The sequence below is a fragment of the Triturus cristatus genome, chromosome 3_2 (genome assembly GCF_964204655.1).
Source record: "Triturus cristatus chromosome 3_2, aTriCri1.1, whole genome shotgun sequence".
In the NCBI taxonomy this organism is placed as follows: domain Eukaryota; kingdom Metazoa; phylum Chordata; class Amphibia; order Caudata; family Salamandridae; genus Triturus; species Triturus cristatus.
Window position 1 is genome coordinate 1,230,754,362 of NC_140584.1, and position 16,635 is coordinate 1,230,770,996.

The 16,635-nt window shown below is 43.8% G+C and overlaps 1 protein-coding gene across 1 annotated transcript in view; it reads left to right on the forward strand.

The window, feature by feature from the left end:
* The window catches only part of LOC146859535 (CD5 antigen-like), a 608,239-nt gene that overhangs the window by 168,942 nt on the left and 422,662 nt on the right, over positions 1–16,635 (forward strand). The window contains exon 2 of the mRNA XM_085650239.1: positions 4,361–4,678. Coding sequence (XP_085506365.1) covers positions 4,361–4,678 — 318 coding nt within the window. The remainder of the gene's footprint in view (positions 1–4,360; positions 4,679–16,635) is intronic.

Below are 16,635 nucleotides of genomic sequence, written 5' to 3' on the forward strand. Positions count from 1 at the left end.
TCGACTGATTTTACTTCGGTCCAGTATATATAGAGCGACTTTCCTACACCATCCCCTCCCTTCACCACTGTGCAAACACGCCCTGTGGTGCATTTTAAGTTGGGGAAATAATTCCCTTTCAATCTTGAGGGTCTGTAGAGACCAACTAGCCCACTAAGTACATCCAGTAAGCGCCACAGAGCTGCGTAGCAGAGAGATATAAAAAGGTGCACGGCCTGCACCACCTCTATGCAACGCAGCACAGTGGCACTTCCTGGAAGCACCTGGTGGGCTACTTGGCCCCCAGGGCCCTCAGGACTGAAGAGGAATTTTTCCCCCAACTTAAATCGAACCACAGGGCGTGTTTGCACACATCACCTCAAGCCCCGTCCCCTCCCTTCACCAGTGTGTAAACGTGCCCCATGGCGCATTTTAAGTTGGAAGAGTAAGTCCCCTTGAATCCTGAGGGTCCCTAGGGTCAAACTAGCCCACTAGGTACCTCCTGTAAGCGCCACAGTTCTGCATTGCAGAGAGGTGTAAAAAGGGGCGTGGCCTCTGAACACCTCTCTGCAATGCAGCTCCCTGGCGCATACTGGAGGTACCTAGTGGGCTAGTTGGCCCCCAGGGACCCTCAAGATTGAAGGAGAATTAATTCCTCAACTTAAAACGTGCCACAGGGCGCGTTTGCACAATGGTGAAGGAAGGGGGCGGGGCCTGAGGTGTCATGTCTGCAAACATGCCCTGTGGCGTGTTTTAAGCTGGGGAATTAATTCCATTTCAATCCTGAGGTCCCCTGGTGGCCAACTATCCCACCAGGAACCTCCAGTATGCGCCAGGGGGCTGCGTTGCAGAGAGGTGTTCTGAGGCCACGCCCCTTTTAACACCTCTCTGCAACGCAACTCTGTGGCGCTTACTAGAGGTACCTGGTGGGCAAGTTGGCCCCCAAGGGACTTCAGGATTGAAGAGAAATTAATTCCCCAACTTAAAACGCACCACAGGGTGTGTTTGCACACATATCACCTCAGGCCCGCCCCCTACCTTCACCACTGTGCAAACACGCCCCGTGGCACGTTTTAAGTTGAGGGATTAAGTCTCTTTGAATCCTGAGGGTCCCTTGGGTCCAACTAGCCCACTAGCTGCGTTGCGTTGTAGAGAGTTGTAAAAAGGGGCGTGGTCTCAGAACACCTCTCTGCAACGCAGCCCCGTTTAAAAAAAAAAAAATCTTTTTAAGAAGGGGTTCTGTGTAGCCCCCCTTCTTTTTCTTATTTTTTGGCCCTGGGGACCCCATCCCCCAGGGCCTGCCCCCTAATTTTTATTTTTTATTTTAAAACTGTGGAGGGGGGCTGCGTTGCCCCCCTCCCGAGGCCTTACTCTGCCCCGGGGCATGGGCCTTTTTTAAAAATAATTTTCATTTGGAGGGGGGCTACCTTGCCCCCCTCCTATGGCCACTTATGGCGCTGGGGACCCCATCCTCCGGGGCCAGCACTTTTTTTTTTTTAAACATTTTGGGGAGGAGGGCTGCGTGGCCCCCCCCCGGGCCACTAATAGCCCTGGGGACCCCATCCCCCGGGGCCTGGTCACCTCGTTGGGGACCGTGGGGGAGTCCACTCCCCCCACGGTCCCAGCCAGCTCCCGCTTCCTGCGGGAGCTGGCATTGCTTTTCCACATGAGGAGCAGCTGACATGTTGCTCCCCAAGTGGAAAGCAATCTGCTTTGTTTCCCTGCTCTCGCTTCAATGAAGCAAAGCAGTTTGCAATGACAGGGCGGGAGCTGCGACGGCTCCCGCCCTGTCATTGCAAACTATAGTGTCCTGGGGGTGGGCACCCCGTGACACTGCAGGAGCCGGCCCTGGGGGGTGACATTTGCCAGGGCCATCATTAGCTCCAGGGGGGGGCCGCGACGACCCCTTCCACTTAATTTAAAGCCCCGGAGGGTGGTGGTCCCCGGGGCGTGTGGGGGGGCTTGAGCCCCCCACACAGGTATTTTATTTATACGTAATTATACTTAATGCATAAATACGTAATTTATATGTAAATAAAGCCCCAGGGGTTGGCGGTCCCCGGGCTTGGCAGGGCCTTTGAGCCCCCCCACCCGTTTTTTGCAAAGCCCCAGGGGGTGGCGGTCCCCGGGGCGGGGGGGCTAAGAGCCCCCCCCACATATTTCACAAAAGCCCCGGGTGGTGGCAGTCCCTGGGGCTGGGGGGGCCCCTCTGGGCCCCCATTACTATAAAATATTGCCCCCGGGACTTGGCCCCCCTGGGGGCTAATTGTAAACGAAGAGCGGGAGTCCGTGCTTCGTTTTTTTTTCTGGGAACAGGATGCGGGAGCGGACCGCGATTTTTAAAAAAATAAATCATTTTTTGGGGGTCTTGGGGGCCTTGTGGGATCCCCTGAGCAGGCCTAGGGGTCCAGGGTGTTTCTGCCCTACCCCCTTTTTGCCTTTTTTGTGTTTTTTTGTGCTTTCTTGGCTGCCAACGCTTCCTGATTCAGAGTGTTGGCTGCCAATTAGCATAAAGCTCGTGCTTGGGAGGATCCGCGGCCCTAGATATATCTATCTTTTTACTTTTGAATATCTCAGGAGCTACTGAACGGATTTATACCATTTAACAAAAAGGTACAAGTGTGAACCAAGGGCTATCTCTTTGCCAAATTTGGTGTAATTCCGTTGAGCAGTTCGGGCTGTAGCTGCATCAACAGGTCCTATGGGAAATTGCATGGGGAAAACGCGTTTTGGGACCCCCCTTTTTTCTCAGCCCCCGCTTGACGAATCACCACGAAACATTCAGGATAGGAGCGGACCGGAGATGACCAAAAGTTCAGAAAATTTCTCAAAGATTCGCCAACCGGCGCCAGACTTATTGGGGATAGAATGTTGCGGATTTCCTATGGAAAATAAGTCCTAACTATAACTATCTACTGGCGACCGCCAGTAGATAATATATAGGCATTGCCATATACTTGTATATACTGCACTCCTGCAACTAACGATGATGGAGCCTACATTCCACAACTCTAAACACATTTCAGAACTTGAGCTTTTTTTAGATATAAATGGTTAAACGTTTCAGCACTGATCCCTCCAGTAGCCTTCTGTCCGGCATCCAAACTCAAATGTGAGACGTTGGAACATGCGCTGTTTTTCTGCAGCGCATACTCTGCTGTGCACCGGAAATGGATTGTCCCACTATGCCACCTGTCAGGGGGGTCTCAACAGAGCTTCACCATGAGAATCCTGAGAACTGACACAAGGAGACTGTAGTATATAGTGGAGCAAGGGCTTTAATCTCTATGTGCCTCATGGGACGGGTGCTTTTAGATTGGAAATATGTAATTTAATGTATGGTTTTCTAATTCTATGAGTGAATTCACCAAGAGGGACTCCTGTCTGGGTCACAGACACCCACATCTGTGCCCCAATGAGGAGCTCAATGGTGATTTGATTTTTTCTTAGTCTGAGAAGTTATCCAACCAGTGTCCATTTCTGCACATCCAGGTGTATCATAACACACAGGAAAAGATCAAATCTGTGACAATGTGAAGTCAGTATACTTCAATGTGGTGTTGAGATGGTCATCATTTTGGTATATTACTACCTCATGCAAGAGGCCCTCTTACATGTGTGTGGTACTGTTCTTAGCAGAAAAAAATAAGGAATATTTGATGGGAGGCATTTACTTGAGTTTCTGGAGTTTTATGTCACTCAAAAGTGAAGAAAGTGTGATATATTTACACGTAGTTTTGAATTACAGGAATTCTGTATCACATAACGTGTTTGGCTTCTGTGAGCACCATCCGCATCAATTCCACTCTGCCAAGTGTGTGGAAATGTCTCCAGTTGGTAGGTACCCTCAGTTTTGGCAGACCCCAGAACCAAAATAGCGCAGCTTTCCCCGTTGGTGTAACGTGAAGCCCCCCATGCTCTAGACCCGTCAGGTGCTCTCAGGCCAAGGGTCCGCTGACTGAACACAGTGCCAGAGGGGCCCCTTGGAGCTAATGTTACCCCACTGGTGTCTCCTATGAACTTGCCTCATTTAAAAAACACATTCCCGGGTGTCTAGTGTGGCTTCCTGCTCAAACACATGAAAAGCCACACTCTGAGGATCCAGGCGAATTCTGATTTGGGTCATGCCAGGGCAGAGATATGTTCCTGTGTGAGGAAAACTGAAGGGTGCAAAGACATATTATTGAGGGGTTTACACACCAGCAGGCAGCCCTGAATGTAATGAAAAATGTACTGTTTTATGGGTGTAATGTGTACACCCATGCTTGGAGAATTATAATGCTTATATTTTAGCAAACCCTCTGGCACAGGAGTTTGTAAATATCCAGGCAGTGACAGGGTTTACAGAATGTAACAATGTGCATTTCTTCTGTTTCTGCAGGTCCCTTCGACAGGCTTGTACTGACGCATTCCAAGGATCCCTGTGTTGGGTTTTTGCGGATTGAAATGTTAACATGGGGAAGAGTGTGTAACCACCAGTGGGACATGAAGGATGCTGCAGTGGTCTGTAGACAGTTGGGGTGTGGAGTTCCAGTTTCAGCAACAACCGGATCTTCCTTTATTCGAAATATTAATGAAGCAGTACTGATAACAGATGTACAGTGCAAGGGAAGTGAACGCAGGCTCTCAGAGTGTCCCTACAGTGACAAGGTACCTCGGTACTGCGACACCACGAAGTCCGCAGGAGTGCGCTGCACAGGTAAGAAGCAAGCAATATTATGAGATCTCACTTCCTGGTACGAACTGTGACCAATGTATCTGCATCTAGGAAAGCAAACCTAACAACAAAGTAACAGAGTGCTGCACATTACACTGGAGAGCATTACAGTGTGGAGAGCAGGCTCGAGGAGGAAGGCTGGTCACAGAGAAGGTGGTGAAGAGGACTGATGTGTACCCAGAGGCTGTGAACCCAGGTATAAGTTGGGAGGAATGTAGACATTACAGAATTTTTAGATCACACTGTTATAGTGAAATTACATTTTGATTATGTTTTTTCAAGACTAGAGGTCTTTTCGGAAAGATCATAGCAGAGAGGTTTGTTAACACTGGGATGCAGTCCTCATTCTTGAGGCATAGACTAAACATTTTGTGTGGTTAGAAAATGTATCACAGAATCCACACAACCACAGCATTTTCAACCCAAACCAGACACCTGCCAGTATCTCGTTCAGCTTCCTTGTGTTAGTTTTGTGTAGGTCCACCTTTAAATGCGGCCAAATAGATCTTACTTAATCCACACATCTCCACATTTTAGCAGGAGATTATGTGTATCAGGTAATCCATCATCATCAATAATCCTGACAGAGACAGTCAACAATAAATTGTATTTGTTTTTTAATTATTGGAACACATTTCCTCTCAAGGAAGCACACACAAGAACGCCGGGTTGGTGACTGCCCACCTCAGCTCAGCCCCCTGGCTGCTATGGCAACGTGTAGGGAGGCTTAGCATAGTTCATGAAGCAAAGTATTTCTGCAGCACCAAAAGAGTAGTGAAGTCAAAACACCAAGCAATAAAAATGTAAAATTGGAATAGTAGGGTAACATGTATTAATTAGAACCACACCAAAACAACACACATTCAAGAGACAATAGGTTCAAAGGTGCGATCAGATCATATTAATTTTATGACAGAGCCCTTAAGTACTCAAACCACGCCTGTCAGTGAAGGGTTCTCCAATCTTCATGAAATAGATTTACTTATGAACAACTAAACAGGGATGAAAGAGAGCTTGTGCTAGCAGCTGGCAGCTCAGAGATGGTCTCTTCAGTATATTCTGCAACTACTGACCCTATAGAGATGACCCATTCTGAAACAACAACAATTAAACCTTGTGTATTCATCCATGGAGAACAAAGAATTGAATCTCCTGTTCAGCAGGCACCAGTGTTCAGAACTGACCTTTCCTTGATCTCGTGGAATGTAACTGGGGAAAAAGCCAAATTGGATGACCAAGACTAGATAGATTTTGTGGGGATGTATGATGTATGGCTTTTTCAGGACACCTGGGCTAACAAGAAGGTATTCCAGGATGCATTTACTGCCTGCAGTGTGAGAGCAATCCCTCCAACAAATTCAGGGCAGAGAATGGGTCGTCTGTTGATCCTAGTAAAACATTATGTTGCTTGTATTCAAGAGCTCTTAAGTATAGATTCTCTAGATATAATGAGCATTAAACTAATTTTTTAAGGGGCATGTATTTGATCTTGTTGAACATTTGTTCACGTCAAATGCCCACCAACTGTGATTCACCAGTTTTGACCATGCTGGATGAGTTGATTGAATTATGTCAATAGGTAGCTAAAATATTTGTTGGAAGTGACTTTAACACTTCTTTTGAGCCCTCATCAACAATTAGTTTGGTAACTGAAGAAGAGACTGGATACTGCCGGATCCCCAATCTGATAGGGAGCTCACATCGTTTCTTTATAATCACTGCCCTACAAGTGGCCTCAGTAGTTGTTGGCCGGAGTCTGAAGGCATGCAATGGACAAACTCCTCTTGATATAAATAGGGCAGTTTCATTCAGGAGAGGTGGACAAAGCAGTACCATCGATTACGTCCTACTAGACGTAAAGTTATGGTCATCATTAAGGGACATGAAGGTTGACAACGTGACAATAGTAATCACTATCCCCTCTCTACTATTTTATCAGGGACAGAATTTAATAGACCACCTCCATTTAACCTTGCGATGGCTCCTGAACCCATTACAGATAATAATTGCTGAAGGATCTCCTGGCCTAGTGTAATGTCAGATCAAAAACACAAGCTGAAACGTATCATCTGTTCTTATATTTCATGTCTGGTGTTGACATTGAGAGTGTGGATCCTTTCATTATCTTTAAATATCCATAAATGTTTTTTCAATAGATCTTTTATAGGGAACATAAGAACAAGTTCAAGTGCCCTAAGAAAGATCCTAAGTCGTTCTCAGAGGAATGTGAGCAGGCACAGAGGTTTATGAACACAGCAGCCAGGGGATGTCATTGTGATGAATTTGTGACTTCCTGTCAAAGGGTTACGGTAATGCTAGACAAAGCCAAGAGAGAATGGGGAGATAACAGGTGGAAAGACATGTTCCAGGCTCTCAAAGTCAGAGACAACCATACTTTTTAGTCAATTATTACACACTGGAATATAGGGCATCAAAGTTCAAGGCAATAGCATATTTTGCCTGATAAATGCTAGGAAATTTTCCGGCACTTTACTCAATAGTTAGGCAAGAGGAACCTACTTCAACTTATAATGAGGAGGATCCCAGCTATGACCGGATTTAACTAGATTGCGGACCTTGCAATAAGATTTCTTTTAGTTTGGTGGAGACCCTTTTAGCTGTTAACAGCTTAAAATCCCAAAAGGTACATGGACCAGATTACACACCTTTATAAAGCTGAACCCAAGCTTTCGGCTTGATATGTTAATCTGTTGTCAAATGCAATCTCAGCTAGGGGTGGATCCTCGATTGTTGGAGAGGGACAGAAATAATTCCCGTGTTTGAAAAGGGAGACACAGGTTAACTATAGGCCTATTAGCTTGATAAACAATTTACAAAAAGTCTTTGCTGGGCAGGTTTTGATGAAGTTACAAGAATGGATTGAAGACGCGCAGGTTCTGTCACCACAGCAGGCAGGATTCGGTGTTAAAATAAGCATTTTAGATCAGGTGTTTAAGCTAGCCCTCCTTTATTGGAAGTATGCATTGCTGCGCCATCCATCATCCCCTTTGGTATCGCTTTGTTCGCTCTAAGTTGGCAGGGTATGCCCAGACATGGGTCCCTTGCTCACTTTGCCACTAGATTCAAGATAGTCTGGTTGATGAGGGTTATGAACCCGAAACCAGTACTAGGATGCTTGTTTCCGGTCCAGGGAAGACATGGCTTGGCAGTTCGGGCTGGACTGTTCCCATGAGGCACAGGGTCAGACTAATTTGCATATGGCCATGTCTGAACTGGGGTGGTGGAGTGAGCTAAAGAAGGATCATGGATTAAACCCAGATCAGTTGACTGGGGGTGAGTGTTTTATTTGCTCAAGCGCTCCGTCCATCATCCCCTTTGGTATCGCTTAGGAAGATTCATAAGAAGCCAAGCAGCCGTATTCTATGTGGTCTATAGCCTTATCGTCACATATTGAGGTGACCCAAAGTAAAGAGCATTGCCATAATAGAGGCGAGAGATGCTGAGGGCCTGGACAATTCGTTTTTTAGCTAAAAAAGGGAACAGGTTTGAAACCTTACTTAAAAGTCTAAGGATACCAAAGCAGCCTGCCACAAGTTGTTTTGCTGTGCACTCCTTGGTAAGACTAGAGTCTAGCCACATTCCGAGACTCTTTTTCTCCCCCTTTAGGAGTGGGGAGTCCTTCTAGACAATCAGGCAGTGGAGTTGGAACTTTCTTACTGAGGTTATTACCCAGTATCATAAGCTCAGTCTTGTCTTCATTGAGCTTGAGTTTGCACTTGGCAATCCATCTGGACAGTTCTACTGTGTCGAAGGTAAACTTACATAAATGTTTATTGAATGAATACATGAATTGTATAAGAGTGCCCAAAAAGCAGCAATAAGGAAAAACACACAACAGTTGCCCTGATGTTCAGTTACTAGGTAAGGTTACAATCGGCTGCTACAGAGGTTCTACACCTGCTCAAATAATCTATGCTTCATGAAAGATTGTTCTCCGCCTCTGCTATTTCAGCCTGTTTTTAACCCTCTCTATCAGTCTTTGCTTCATATCCCTTTAGGACATTCATTTTCTTGGAATGTTTAGGGAATATCAGTCTATAAGTTAACAAATGTTTCATTACTTCCATACTTCATGGTTGGTTATGTATGTCATGACCTCTACGAAACAATCCATGGTAATGCCCTTGTCCTGGGTTATTGAGAACATTTGGACTCCCAAGGTCTGACCATGGAGAAGGTGACGGTATGCTGAAACAATTAAAACTATGTGAGAACTCTATGAAATGTGCACAAACTATAATGTGTGTGCACCTAATGTGACCCAGTAAGGCCAGTTATTTACCGAAAGCCTGTTATTCATACACTCCAGTTACATCTATTGGTATGGTTAGGTGATTTTCTCAGTGACAACATTAACATTTTGAATTAAAAATCGACAGTGATGTCATAAATTGTGTCATAGAACATATCATCAGTGATGTCATGTGAGGTCAAAGCAGTGCATGGCGGGGTTCGCATGTTATAGATAGGGCTGCTAACTATAACTGCTGAATTTCTGTGGTTTATTTTAGTTAAAACATTTATGATGTCACTGAGAAATTCACCTAAATATAACATTACTTTTTCACCTTTGTTTTTCCAGTGAATTGCTAAGGTGTTTTTTTAATTGAAAACTGATCTTTTTATTACCCCCAACTATATTGTTATTTTAACCTTTGTTTTTTTCTGTGAATTTCTAAGTTTAAAAAAAAGTAAATCAATTTGTTAAGTGAGATTATATATGATAGAAAGACTTTATAATATTATAAGTGTGCAGACATTGTTTTGACAGAATGCTTTTTTTTATTGTAACCTAACGGGATATAGTTCACAGTTTGCAAAATGTTTCTAAAATATCTATGAGTATTAAACAGATAAATTTTCAATATTTAGGTATAGATAGTGTATTTGCTCAGTTCTTGTATCTCTCATATCGAGACATGTTGCCAGCAATCTATTTTTAAGGTGGCTTTATTTTTGTAAGATGCTCACAGGACACTTGCGAGATTGTAGAGTTCTAAATTTCATTGTGATATATTATATACAGTTATTTATCATGTTTTCATTTATTATTTAATGTCAGTCTATAATAGAAAAGTGATTTAGTGATGGCTCTCGCGAGATGCTTGCTGGAGCTGGAGGCACAATCCCCTTCGTGGACTCCAAGGGAGCGGTACCTCCTGTTTGGCTTTCACTACATACTAACAAGATTGTTTATTTAGAATTACGTTAATTACAGTGTTTTACTATAAATTTGAAGAGAGAAGAACATTAGACATGTTGACTAAGCTAGAAAAATGAATTATGTATTGTTCTATGGAACATATCAAGCAAGTACTTTTCTTTTTTTTACATTCTTCTTAGACATTTGCAAGACTCTAGTGAGAGGCTTGGAACAGGAAGCACACCATAGGGAAGGATTGTGATTGGTTAATTTTTTTGTTTGAGTCTGTTTATTGAATATTTTCCATGTTTCTTATATTATAAATCACTGAATCATATTTTCAACAGTACGGCTATATGGTCATAGGGAAATTAAACTTAGAACCTATGAAAATATGTAAAAACTACATGCATTAACCCGTTAACCACGGCGTAAAATCTGCCGCAGTGCAGGCGTTTCCGTGTGCGGGCGAGTCCGTGTCGGCCAACGGACGTGCCCAGCACTACAGAGGTAGTGCTCGCGACGGCCGCTGTCCGACGCATGCAGCAAATGGGATAAAAACAATGTAACAAGACCTCACCAGTCCACACTGTGAATTTGTGTACATCTACTGAGTAGGGACACCATGGATAACAGGTGCACTGAGGGAGGAGCAGTCAGAGTGGTGTAACGGAAAGGTGCATCTGGGGAGCCTCCAGTGTCTGCAGTGTTATATTTCATATAGATGCCCTAATATAGGCATGATCTTAGATGCCCTTATATAAACAGGTTCTTTCACCTACATTAGTTCCCTATACTACACAATAACGAGTTCTGAGGGTTGAACCTTATCTAGTCTGGGTACAGAAGGAGGGTTTTTTCCCGAACAAAGGCCTCCTATAACATCTCCAATGTGCTCATACAGTATGAATGAACATTCATGAGGGTTCTTGGAAACCAGGCAGGGGCGTCAATCCACCTGCATAACATCTACATACACGGTTCATCCCATATCTCATCCTCATACCCAACAAGTGCTAACACAAGGGACAAGGGACAAAGGAACTCTATATACTTTCTGTATAAATACAGCACCTTTTGCTAACATTAGGCAGAGGGAACCAAGACTTCCAGGCTGACACACTGACCAGAGACGCTGAGGCTCCTGCATTCAGTCGCTCCAGCTGACAGTGGTCTAAACAACCCTTGCGGGGTGTCCAACTCGTGACCAGGACGGGGTCCCACACTCTCTTTATTCAGGTAATGGGGTTAGGCTAATCCTAGAGGGATTCTTGGCTTTCACACCTACTCACTTCCTAGGTACACTTAGGTACATCTAGATATGCATCGTAGGAGTACGCACACTTTTATAAATGCATTTTATATTCATGTATGTATTCATGATGCTTCAGCGGTCTTTGGAAAAGCTGAATGGACGGTCGGAGGAGCAAGATGGAGGACTGACTCCGCCACAGAGTACCACCGCACGGATGAGCTCCCTACACCTAATGATTTTTTTTATGTATAAGACCGCTAACAGACCGCTAACATTGCTCTAATTCTATACGGCATGATTACGGATAAGCAACTCACCAGTTGGCATATATTGGACCTCCCGAGGCTTCCGGCCAAGGAGCGAGCCTCAAGAAAGTTGGAACGCATGTGGAAGATTGGCGAGTCGGGGGTCAGATGCTGGCTATCCACGCTTCGGACTGTTTTTAAGCTTTGGAGTGTCGGGTGCAGACCGGTATGCGGATGGCTGAGGCAGCTCCTCCTAACAGCGCCGACGCTGACATCGGGGTTCGTTTCTGATCATGATCGAGGAATGGCACCACCAAAAAACGCTCCAAGAGGAACACGAGCTGGACGAGTTCTTGCAGACGCCACAGGGGGAGATACTGACACTATTCTTACCGGCTGTAAAGAGGACAAGAGCAATGCATCGATAGTCGGTAAGCCGATTTTACCTCTTTTTCAAACAGGAAAAGTAGCTGAACTTTTAGTTAATGGGGTTGCTAACCAAACAATGACTGATAGTGAGCTGTCAGGTACAATATTGGAAGCCATTCCAGATTGTTCCAATACATCTAAGGAGTTTTCCCAGTCGGGGAAATTAAGTAGCAACAAAGGTGTTAGAGCCGAGAAGATTGCGGAAAGAGAGGTGCTCAGTGGACAATCTATTTCTATACCGGCAGAGCTAGCAAATCCGGCTGAACTAGTGAACCAACTCTCTGCAGCGGATAACGCAGCATCTTTAATAGAAATTGACGATAAATTTTCTGCTGCCAGTACCCTAGGGTGCTCAGATGTCACAGAGGGCTCGGGAGATGTACAGATGACTGTGAGTAATGATGGCACGGAATCTGCCTTGGAAGAGTGGGAAGAGATGGCGTCCCCCACTGATAATGAGGCAGTAGCAGAGACTAGCACTAAAATATACAAAACACCGCCCGGGGTTAAAAAAACAAAAAACAAAACAAAAAAGAAAACACCCCAAGGGCCTGACAATCTGCGGCAGAGTATGGTACAGCAAAATTTGCCGCTCACACGTGTGAAAAGTAATGCGGAAGACAGCCCCCTTCGTCGATGGGTACAAGCAAAAGGAGGGGTCAAGAGCATGGTATCCCGAATAACTGGCAATAGCCCAACTGAGAACTCCTCAGTAAATGAGTGTCCTAGACAAAGCAGAGAAAACGGAGAAAATAAAATGGAGAATGGAGGGAGCTCCCAACAGGTCCCTCCTTCTATAGGTCCTTCTCCTTCTATAGGAAAACAATCTCAGAAGCTTCTACCACATTCTGCTGATATAAGGGACCCGTCAATCCAGCCTTCAGCAGCGTATTTGTCTACCGACACTTTAACGAGTACTGAGCCTACATTGGCCCTGAAATTACAGTTTTTGAAAGACCACAGATCAGAAGCTCAAGATCATTACACACAGGTCAGAACAGACAATAACATAATGCAACAGACATTGCAAAAAATGACTGTACAAATTGGTGGTCTTACTAAGGTTGTAGCAGAGCTTCAACAGAGGGTCGGGGACACTGAACAATTGGCCAGTCATACAGATACTTTGGTGCAGAAACAGGCCACTCAGATCTCAACTATTAATCTCAATCTAGAAGATTTGAAAAATCTCTGGACTATTTGGCATTCCAGAAGGAGCAGAAGGGGTAGATCCCAGGGCATACCTTGAACAGCTATTACAAAAGGCATTCCCGGACTTATTTGACTGGGATTGGATTCCCAACTACAAGGAGTGCATAGATTCCCAATGGGTCAGCGTAATTTGGATGCTCGGTATCCCTGCCCTTTTCAGATTTTTTGGGGCAATTTTTTGCTTAGACAGGCGGTAGCTCTGAAGGCCCATCCTAATTCTCCAGTAACAGTCGAATCGATTACTTTTTTTGTCAGGTCAGATCTCTGCAAAATAACAATGGATAGACGCTGGCAACTCCGTCAATTAATAGATCCATTAAAGTCTCTTGGGGCACAAGTTTACCTTCAAGAACCAGCACGTTTAAAGGTTTCTAAAGACGGTCGCACTAATTTTGATGAACAAGAAGCTAAATTAGCGATTGTAAAATGGCACACTGTAACAAAATAGAGGACTTAGTATAAAAGGCTGTAAGGTGGTATTGCTCTGTGTGCTTAGCTCTAAGAAACATAGAATTGGTACTGTTTTTTTTTTATTTTGGTTTCGTTTTTCTTTCTGATTTGTATTACAGCTATTAGAAACTATTACAGATAATTTAGTATAATTATGTTAGGGCAATTCTTCCTCTTTTTACACGTGGTTTTCACATTGAGAGCAGCTCTTGGGGGTGTGAGGGTAGCCACCGTTGCGGATGTGTTTCTGTTGTGTTGGCCAATCAGCGGCAACAGGTTAAAGGGAAGGTCTTCTCCTTCAAGGGACAGGGTGGGGGGTGGGTTCCCAGAGACTCTCTGGGACAGGGTGGGATGTGGAAGAGTTGGGAGGTATGCAGAGAGGGGGAAAAAAGTCATCACTGGGGCATATCAAGGTTTTGTTAGGGGGCTAGTTACTAGATTACGTATTCTAAAATATTTTTCAAGAGTTCAAATGCTAATTATACATAAAGTTGATTTGATGATAAGGAATGATGGCAAGGGTTAAATTTATGATATGGAATATTGCTGATCTTAACAACGCCAATAAGCGGCAATTAGTCTGGGAGGAATTAACCAATTAACCAACCACACATATTTTTAATCACCGAAACTCATCTGGCTTACAAGGATCGCCATTTATTAAAACATCTGGGGTGTGAGACAGTAGCATGTACAACACAAACAATATCAATGAAAGGAGTCGCTATACTAAAAGATAAGAGGTTTATGTGTAAAATAACTAAGACTGACTGATCAGAGAGGTCGCTGGATAGTGGTTCAGATAGACATTCGAGGTAAAAAATATGAAATATTCGCAATATATGGGCCAAATATAGATGACCCCGCAATATTTGATTTCCTTAATGTGGAATTGCTAAACTGGGATGGGGAAAGATTGCTAATGAGAGATTTCTACTGCCCTATGGATTGCAATATCGATTCTACGAGAAGGGGGGGTACTCGCAGAATGGGCAAGACCCGGGCAGAAATACAAGAAATAGTGAGACTACAATTTTTAAAAGATGCCTGGAGACAAAAGTATCCAGCTCTTCCAGGCTATACATAGTACTCCGCGCCACATAAGACATATTCAAGAATTGACATAGCTTGGGTCTCTGATAGCCTAATATTAGTCTTAGATAAGGTAATATGCCCCCAGGTGACATCTGACCATAATCCTATCTTATTAACATTTATGGCTACAGATGAAGATAAAAAGATTACGCCATTTTCATTACCTAGACACCTTCTCACTGATAATGAATATATTTCTAACACTACACAACAACTTGAGGTGTTTTTTAGGGAAAATACTGGCACAGCGTCTCCACTTATAGTCTGGGACACGATGAAAGCTTTTGTTAGAGGCATCACACTGCAATATATATGGCAGCAAAATAAGCAAAGGAAGAATGAAATGGAGACACTACTTACAGCCTTACGTGATATTGAAGCACAACATGTTGATGCCGTAGCACAAGGTCAGAGAATTCAGGATCACCTATTGCTTACTTTGGTAGATGCAAGAGCAGTGGTTAAAAATGTTTTTAGGGACAAAATAGCAGCCAACTACAATAATCACCGTATGGAGCAATATGAATATGGAGAACATATTGGCAAAACTTTAGCTTATCAGACAGCAGAGGCTAAGGCTCAAACTAAGATAAAAGCTATAAAGGGAGCAGATGGTATCTTACACAATCACACTTCAGCTATTTTGGAACAGTTTTCGCTTTTTTCTCGGAAGCTCTATTCTTCTACTATCATACCTGATAAAGACGATATGGCACAATATCTTACAGATTGAAACCTTTCAACTCTGAACGAGGCAGATGCAGCTTTATTAGATAGTGCAGTATTGCTGGAAGAGATAGTACTGGCTATATCGGCATTACCCTCAGGGAAAGCAGCGGGGGTAGACTCAATACCTATAGGATTCTATAAGGTTTTTAAAAATACATTGCTCATACCGTTTAGTATGGTTATCCATCATAGCAGTTTTACCGGGAAGGTGCCTGATTTGTGGAATATGACCCAGATCGTATTTTTCCGTAAGAAAGGTAAACCATCCACACACTGCGGATCAGACAGACCCACGGGTTTATACTTGGCAGAGACACTGCTGCCCACATTAAGATGGGTATTGGGCTTTCGATTATGCTGAGAAAGAGAAGATGGGTCTTGGTATGATCCTCTTAGATGCCGAAAAGGCCTTTGACAAGGTTGGGTGGTAATTTCTCTGGGCTACATTAAGTACACTCGGCCTTGGTGGGCAGTTTAGATGATGAGTACAAGCCTTATATTACAAATCTCAGGCTAAGTTGATATACTCAGGCTCATATTCAATTTCATTCGTTATCTCTTGTGGAACAAGACAGGGCTGCCCCCTCTCCGCATTATTATTCGCTCTTTATATCGAGCCATTTATTCGCACATTACAAGCATGCACAAAAATAAAACCGTTAGTGACCGCTACTAGTAGACTCATGATTACGGCATATGCTGACGATCTCCCGATCTTTTCCACCAACCCATCTGAAACTGTTTCAGCCGTTGAAATAGCAGCAAATAAGTTTGGTTCTATGTCTGGTCATAAACTAAATAGTAATAAAACACAGGTGCTTATCAATTTTAAACCAGAATCTTCAATCACGGGGGTATGCAATACAGCCACGTACCTTGGAGTTAGGATTTCATCCCAAAATAGATCAAATTATTACTCAAAATTACACCCCATCGCTGAATGAAACAGTCAAGTTATTGAATCACTGGCATAAGCTTCCTATAGGGCTTCCAGGGAGATGGAATTCAATTAAAATTAAAATACTACCTACGTTTTTATACCTGTTTAGGTCTATTCCTTTACATGTCCCAAATAATTTTTTTTTAAAACTATATGGGGTACTCAGTAGCTTTATATGGGGCTTTAGGAAGCCCAGAAGGGTGATTGGCCTGCTCAGATCTCCTTACAACCAAGGTGGCCTTGGGCTGCCAGACTTTAAAATTTATTTTTGGGCTGCTTTTGCCGGACGCTTTCGCAGACTCTTCGGGATTGATCCGAAAAGTTCTTTCCATCGGCTGATTTTAGGAGGCGATAGTCATTTATTTTTATATCATACTAATGACCCAAACTATTTCAAACACGTCAGATTCAAGACAGTTA